This window comes from Tenrec ecaudatus, unplaced genomic scaffold, assembly GCF_050624435.1.
Source record: "Tenrec ecaudatus isolate mTenEca1 unplaced genomic scaffold, mTenEca1.hap1 Scaffold_664, whole genome shotgun sequence".
NCBI lineage: Eukaryota > Metazoa > Chordata > Mammalia > Afrosoricida > Tenrecidae > Tenrec > Tenrec ecaudatus.
Genome location: NW_027459553.1, coordinates 95973 through 104518, shown reverse-complemented (window position 1 = coordinate 104518; position 8546 = coordinate 95973). Strand labels below are relative to the sequence as shown.

General features: G+C 44.6%; 1 protein-coding gene across 1 annotated transcript; it reads right to left on the bottom strand.

Moving 5' to 3' along the window:
- Window positions 1-1346: 1346 nt before the first annotated feature.
- Window positions 1347-2113, bottom strand: LOC142436794 (thyroid transcription factor 1-associated protein 26-like). Its single transcript, XM_075540237.1, has one exon. The coding sequence runs from the start codon at window positions 2106-2108 to the stop codon at window positions 1392-1394; it is 717 nt and encodes a 238-aa protein (XP_075396352.1). The 5' UTR covers window positions 2109-2113; the 3' UTR covers window positions 1347-1391.
- Between the last annotated feature and the right edge of the window lie 6433 nt (window positions 2114-8546).

The following is an 8546-nucleotide window of genomic DNA, read 5'->3' as shown; positions in this document are numbered from 1 at the left end:
GATGTGGGTGGTACCTTTGTTTGAAAACCAATCTATTTGAAAACGAAAGGTCAACAATTTCTCAGAAGCAAAAATGAAGAGGAGGAGGAAGGGAAACATACTGCAAAGGGAACAAACGAGGTGCAATCTGGAAGAAGGTCGACACAGTGTAACTAATGTCAGTGGACAATTTGTGTGAGAAGTGTAAAAGGGTAACCTATCTTGTGCAACCTTCTTTAATAAACTCAGCATCTCCTACTGCATTCTGTCTGTCAATGCAATAAGCTGGGATCGTGCCAAAGCAATCTCTCTGGCTTCCCCTTCAGTTATGTGGCTGCTTTTCCCAAAGTAAAGATCGCAGGTCTTTCTCCCCATTGCATTTTAGAATGCAGAATCAATTGATAGTGTACATGGAAGTCCTACTACAGCTGTAATGCAGTTTCAGGCGACATTCGTTACCACTTTTAACATTTCATTGCGCAATCACAATTTTTAAATGACTGTTATTACAAACCTTTTGCTTGCAATGATTGTTGCCAACATGTTTTTCAATGATTGCCAAGAAATAAGCAGAAGAAACATCCCAGTACTTGCCTTAGTTCCCAAGGGCACCAACAGGGGACACATTTCAGTGACAGTGTTCTTACAATACAGTTGCACAGATCTGGAAAGCTTAATTCTTGTTGCAACACTACTGGTTTACATGACTATCTGAATGACCAAAGATTAAGAAAGTATTTCATTTCTTTCAGGAAATATTTACAACTAATGACTGAGTCCTTATGCCCACATCTGCTCTTAGAGATCATATCCTTATATAGTGGGCCACAAGGTAGTTGCAGCACTACTTGTCCTGAATAAAATCTCTGCCCTGATATTTCTAGAAAGTCCATCTCCCAGCAAAATGCACTTAATTTAAAATAAAAGCAAAGCAGGACTGTTGGCCTCCATTGTTGAAATGAATCGCAGATCGCAATTGCTGAACACTGTGTAAATTGAAGCACTGCATTAAAGCTGTTCCTATAAAACATTTTGTACTTACTTTACATATTACAAAAGTATTTATGTTTGAGTCTGCTCCCAAATAGAAGGTGCTTTCGGTTCTTCAATCTATTTTTCTTTAGAAACAAATTAAAACAAGTCCTATAATGTACAACCTGTATAGAAAATGTCCTTTAAAAAAAGAGCATTTGCAACATTTTACACTTAGTGTAACTTAGCAATACAGTTTATGCTCATATATTTAGCTGGCTGTTAAGAGGCACATTGCACAAGAAAGTTTCAAAAAGTTTGTGAAAGATGTACTGAAAAGACAATGGAACTTTCCCTTGGAAGATTTGAAGTCCCCTTGTCCATTCAGAAATAGTCGACATATGCAGATGCTTCAGCCACTGATTAAGGATGTATCTGATTTAATTTCCTGCTTGTATATTTTGAAGAAGATATTCCATTTGTAAATTCAAATTTGGTTGGCCCCTTTTAGTCTTTTTGCTTAATATTTTGAACACTTCCATTTTCTTCTTTTTGTAGAGTCTTTGAGCTTCTTCTCGCTCCTGTTTCCTCCGCTCAAATTCCTGTTTCTTAGCAGCACGTTTGGCTTGGATCTGTGAATTTTCTTCCTGTGCTTTCTGATTGGATGTTTTCTTCCTCTTTGTCTTTAGGGTAGCAAAGGAGTTTACTGCGGTGCTACAATGTTCTTCTGGCAGAGGATGGTCCAGACTGCACTGTTCCTCAGACACAGCCTGGTCAAGGCTGGCGTGATCTTCTGGCAAAGGTGGTGCAACTTGTCCTTCTGGCAAAGGCTGGCGAACTTTTCTGATTTGTTTCTTGAGCCTTTCTTCTTCAGCTAAATAGAGATGTTTCAGGTGGTCTGGGTATTGATCTGTGAACTGGGATTCCCGTGAGGTTTGAAAATTTCTTTCCTTCCAAAGCAATTTCTTGTAACTTTGCTGAATCTTTAGCTTTCTTCGAAGTGCAAAGCCTTGCCCCTCGCGGACGCTCCCCGAAAAAGCCTTCGGATGATTCGATCGCCACCTTCTCTGTTTCAAGTCCCTCTTCGTGACTTCCACTGGAGAAAGCGCTTCGCCACGCAAACCCCGACTCTCGGCGCGCAGCTTCACCGGCGCCATGGCGGAGGCCTCGCGCCATAAGTCTTAAAAAAAACTCCTTACGTCCCGAAAACATAATAAATGCCCTAATATTATGCAAATGCCTTAAAACGCAAAATAAAGAACACGTGAAGCCCTAAAAACACGCTAAAAGTCTTTTAAAACCCCAAGAACATCCCTACAAAGCAACCCGAAGCACTATAAAACCCTGTAAAAGTCCAACAGCCTAATAGACATGAATTCACCATGAAAGCAAAAAATAATCCAACAAAACCCTAAAGCCCTGAAAACCAAAACCTAATCCCCCCAAACACTCTAAGGCCTTAAGAAGCACCCTAAAATTTTAACAAAACACTAAAAGCCATAAAAACACATATAAGCCTAATAAACACCCTTAAACACTAAAATCACCCTAAAAGCCTTAAAATGTCTGAAAAGCCATAATATTCCCTAAAATTCAAATAACACTCTGAAGCCACAAATAACACACTAAATGCCTCCCAAAACATGTGGAACTTCCAAATCATATCCCTAGAAGATTCCCAAACCATGAACTTCCAAAACCACATAAATGCCCTGAAGACAACATGAAAGCCCCAACAAAACATAAAATGCTGGGGAAAAACACATAAAATATTTTAAAATACCCTAAAATCTCTAAGAAACCCTGTAAGATCACTAAAAACACCCCTACCTGCTAAAAAATACCTATACACTCCAAAAAATCACCCCTAAATCCCTTGAAAACTCCCTTAAACCTTATAAAACACCCTTAAAGCCAAAACTACCCTAATGCGCAAAAAAATTAAATGACCTTAAAGCCCTAAAAATCACATGCCACAAAAATATCCTAAATGACCCCAAAATTCCAACTCAAAGCCAGCCTACAAAGGGCTTCTGTAGGTTTAAGTCTTTTATGAGAACAGTTTTATCTTTCTACCAAGGAGAAGTTTGTAGGTTCAACCCCTGACCTATGCCCTACCATATGAAGTTAGTAATCAGTGTTTTTGCAATTCTTTGAAGAAAGATGAGGGTAATTTTGTCAGGAGTGAATTAAACTTGTCTAGTGCCTTGAGTAGAACTGATAACTGTACTACATTGAGTCGTCTGGTCAAGGAGCATGGGATATTATCCCATTTGCTGAGGTCACACTTGATTTCTTGTAATTTCTGTAGTTTTCCTCATATAAATCTGTTGTTTTTTATTCAAGTATAGATATAGATATTTTCATTTACACTTGGCTATTGTAAATGGTACTACCTGAAAATGTGTATTTCATTAATTATTATTTCTTAATCTATTTCTTCATCCTTCGAAATATTATCAGTTTGTTGTGGTAGATAAACATTAGGACTTTGCATAACTTAGAAATATTACATTTCACGGAAAAATCATATTAATTATGTCAACAGAGCTATAAAAGGAATGTTGCCCTGAATATCTTAAGATATGACAGCTGTTTCATTGAGAAATTGAGCCAGACAGACACAATGTGATGTAAATTTTGTTATTTTCATGTGGGTTCCTTCACTCTTCCAAAAAAATTAGTTTCATGAGCCCCTTGGGGAATGAGTTTGAGTTCAGATCAGATGTATATTTATTTATTTGAGTCCTGAAGCCCATTTGATGGACTATTCTGTTGCTTCCAAAGTAGTCAGTCACTTCCCCACCAATTCAGGAATTTGTCCGAAGCAAAAGTAAAAGTGTGGCGGACGACATTTGACTGCACACCATCTAAAATCACACTCTCATTTGGTGTTGGCAGTTTTACTTGTATTTCAATTGTAAACTACACTTCAGAGTTCAGGCTAGTGAAAACGTTTCAGTGGGGAAAATTTGCACAGAACTATGTGCAGTTTGTGATTCTGTTGTTCCCAAGCAAGGCTATGAGGACAAAGATGCACAAGCATGGGGGGCACTGCAGACAATGTGTGAAAGTTTCCAGGAGCTCAGGGGTGGACAGTGGCTGCTAATTCTCCCGTGCTGGCAGTGAGCTATGTGGGAGGGCTTTGTGTAAGGTCCTTGTGAGGTCTCTGAGAAGTCTCCATAAAGGATGCTGAGAACTTCATATGAAGTCTCTGTGCGAGGCCTCTGAGTCTCTCTGGAAGTCTCCAAGGAAGTATGTGTGTGAGGTTTCTCTCTTGGGTATGTGTGAGTGTCCTTGTGAGATGTCTGCTGAATTGTGGGGGTTGGGGGGCAGGTGTTTCGCTGAGGTCTCTGCAGGTCTGAGTGGGCTTCCCTTTGTTTGACCTCACAGCACCATATAAGAGGACCTGGTGGCAGGGGAAAGGGAAGGGGCTTGGTTCATGCACCCCTTGCTGTTCTTTCAGGGTCTTCTCTCCATCTCCGTGCACTTACCTAGCACGAACGGTAGGGTTCAGCAGCGGGTAGTCCGGTGTCCAGCTCTTCACACTACCTAGGAACACACCCAAGCTACCTGCTACCCAAGAAGCCCCAGATCCAGGCTCTGCAGATCCAGAATCTGATTTTTTACTGCCACAGACACTCCAGACGCTGCCTTGGCACAATCAGGACTCCAGAAACAACATCATGCTGCTGTACCAGCAGTCTCTGGGGCCTATGTCTAATTCCCTCCTCCACCACGGGTGTCAGTCCCCCCCCCCACCCCACACACACACACTTGGTGTCCTGACTGAGGCATGGAGGTCAAGGCTCAGTGGATGTCTTCCTCGGCATCCTTTACTGTTTAGTTCAGTAAACAGTAAACCCTGGCCCACCAGGGGTGTTCTTTTAAGCACATGAGAATTTACTCTAGCGGATCAACTAATCATATTTTGGGGGGCCCTCCTGCCTCCTTCTATAATCTGGTGCCCAGGAAATAAAACCCTGTGTTAGAAGCACAGAGGAAACACTGACCACTATTGAACTGTTTTCCCTTATCAAGACAGGTGATGTCTAATCTCCGTGCACATCCTGATTTCCCAGGAGTCTCTAGGGGAAGGGAAGGCTGCTCCCAGTTGTGACTTTCTTTGCAGCACTCAGTCCTTAGAAGCCACTCTCTCCGGAGAACATTCCTAGAGCACGTGCACGTGTGTGTGTGTGTGTGTGTGCATCCGTGTGTGTGAAGATCACCAGCCTGGGGTCATGTTTCTTGAGAACATTCCTAGAGTTTGCGTGTGAGTGTGTGTGTGAAAACCACCAGCCTGGGATCATGTTTCTTGAGAACATTCCTAGAGCATGCGTGCGTGCGTGCGTGTGTGTGTGTGTGTGTGTGAAGACCACCAGCCTGGGATCATGTTTCCTGAGAACATTCCTAGAGCGTGTGTGTGTGTGTGTGTGTGTGTGTGTGTGTGTGTGTGAAGACCACCAGCCTGGGGTCATGTTTGCTGAGAACATTCCTAGAGCATGTATGTGTGTGTGTGCGCACGCGTATGTGTGCATGTGAAGACCACCAGCCTTGGGTCATGTTTCGTGAGAACATTCCTTGAGCGCGGACACGTGTGTGTGTGCATGTGTGAAGCCCAAAAGCCTGGGTCATGTTTCCTGAGTCCTGGCATCCCTGTTATTGTCTCATCCCCACTCTACCCCACCCTGGCTATACACTCATTCTTCCACCACACAGGAGATGGAAATCAAGTAAAATAACAGTTTGTCGCCCCACTAAGATAGTATTGAGAAAGTAACCTTCCCTGCTTGAAATCTGTGCCTTTGCTATACAACCTAGTGCTCTCTGTAGGAGATAAAGTTCTGCTGTGGGGGCAGCTAGCTAAAGCTGGGGTGAAGCACCTGGCCGATTCCCCTTTGTAAGCCTGTGTTAGCTCTGCTTGTGTCTTGCATCATTTCTGGGGATCCTCATGCTCTTTGGCCGCCTTTGCTACTTCCAACACTTTATATTCTTCTTCACTGTATCCTTCCCTACCCTGTGTCCATGGTTCCTAACCATTAGTGGTTATTACACAGACACTCATCCTGTACCACTCAGCCTAAGCTGTTGCTCCTTCTCCGGGTTTATATACAGAGGAAGGCATGTGAGCTGTGAACCAGATTTTCCCTTGGTGCAGTGGGTGAGAATAGTCCCCCGCTGGCAGCCTCCCTAGCAGTTCCCACCCACATGTGTCAGACCTGGGACTTCCATCCTGGAGGCTACCCTAGGCTGGGAGAGAGGCAAAGGTAGCAAAAGATGTCATTTCACATTTTGTGACAGGTGTATTGAGGCGGAACCTCCATGCCAAACTTGGCAGCCTTCATCAAATGCACATGTGGGACTTAGACAGGCCGCCACATGTCTCATGCCTGCTTGGTACCATGAGACGCTACTTTGGTCTAAACCTCTTCTGGAGCCTGCGATGGAATTTCTTGGCTGGATTGCGCCTCTCAAAACCTATCAACTGCAGCCACATAACGTTGAAGACAAAGTAATGGCACCAGGGAACATTCTTCACTGTGTTGGGACCTTCTGAGGTTTTCACAGTAGGGGTGTTACCATAAATCATAAGAGGTGCAAAATGAAGAATTTGGGATGGAAGTGGGTGGGAAACACTGCTGAAAACCTCCTCCAGAGCCCTGCCCTTTGAGAAGTCAGAGCTAGCACTCAGAGAAGGAGACGCAGTATCTAACATAGTTAAAGGTATATTATGCCAACCTCGTCAATGAACTCATGTGGGGTTAATTGAAAGGCAGGGAGATCAATGGCTCTGTGAGCCTAGCCTTTCTGGTCTCTTGCTCTCTGATAGTGCCACCAGGGTGGATATGCATTTGTTAGGTCCCTAAAGCAGCTGGAAAGACTCATTTCCTGGGAGATCCCTGAGGAGAAGCCACATGGACCTACCCTGTTGCAGCCCTGGTTTCTGCAGCAGCCTCATGGAGAACCTGCCAACGCACAGACTACAATTTCCTCCTGCAGTCATTGTCTCCCCGTGTGTTTTTGGATTGTGAGGAGGACTTTGTAGATTGGTGTCAGACACATGGGATACTATTGGACTGGTGGTCTTAGATTGAACTGGGTTGGGATGCTTTTCAATGTTCACTTAACCTTTATATAAAACTCATAATATATGAGTGTATGAATTTTGTTTCTCTAGTCTACACAGACTAACACACATGACACCCCCTCTAGATCCCACCATGAAGCACAGAAGTCACACTTTAATGTAGGAGGGGGAAAATCTCTATTATGGAACAATGAATATCATGGCTGAGAGAAGCCATTAGCCTGTGCAGAACAGGCTAAAGTGGCTGGCATGGATACTTTCCTACTAATCAGAGCAGAAGAAGCGTCTTCTAATTTGCCAGATAAGACATATTCTCGAAGACAGTGACGTGGGCAGTGGTAAGGGTAACTGGAGTAAGCCCACCTCCTCCGCCTGTGCTGCTGGAAGCTGACTGGGCACACAAACACCCTGGGGGGCAATGCCTGAGTGTGGCTTCTGACATTGAATCCCTTGAACAGACAGAAATTTGTGAATACATCCCTGATACAGGTGCTCGTGGTGGGAAGGCTCTGGCAGTCTGGTATCGCCTGGCAAAGGCAGGGTCTCACACTTGCCACTCTCCTGTGTTCTACAAAGAAAGGAGCCCCACATCTGGAGGAACATCCATTAACTGAGGCCTGCGCTTCTTTTCGTGAACTTGACATTGACGCAAGATACTCCTGTTGGCAGCCTGGTGTCCCCTCTAGGACTTGGCCAACATCTGTCGTGAGCACCTGAGCCTCCGTGACCTTGTTAGGAGACACTGGTTGTCTTTGAAGGGGCCTAAGGCTGTGACCACAGTGTAATACGGGCTTTCCTTTTTGCAAAGGATCACCGTGTCCTGTAGATTATTTGCTGGAGCAAATCCACTGGACAAAGTGCTTCCTCCATTTTTTGCAGTGGCCCTCAGCAGGAAGCTGTCCCTTCTCTGGTGGGAGCTTTGAGGACTTGATCTCAAGGCACTCAGCCAATGCCTTGTCTTGCACAGGCTGGCTTAACCCACAGACTTGGGAGATGCCTCTTCCCGCTAATCCTTTTCCATGCTCTTCTGGATTAGGCCATTTATGGGTCTCCCTCTTGTCAGTGGGAACAGCATCCTTCCTTCTCCTTGTCGAGGGGTCCTGAAGGTTGGGGCTTTTGAGCTTCTGCTGCCCCATGTAACTTGCTCTAGCCACCACGAAGCCACTTGGCCCTTGACATATTGGCTTATCCCCAGTGAACAAATGCTGGGGGCGGCAATGGACCACCTGAGAAGGCAAAGCATTGGTGGCAGTGAGCACATCAGTGGTACAGTCCTGAAGGGGCCCGTCTACAGGACAGCATGGAGAACCACCCTCTGCCTCTACCTCCACCTGGAACTTAATCTCACTGCACACTCGTGCTGTAAGGCTTGGCTTTTCAGGAACTGGAGCACACTTTCCAGGTAGCAGGAAACTTTTACTACATCCTAGAGCCTCGAAGCACCCCCGGTCCACATCATTGGTTTGAGATTTTGCCAGCACACTGGTTTTGAAAGTGTCTCTATCGT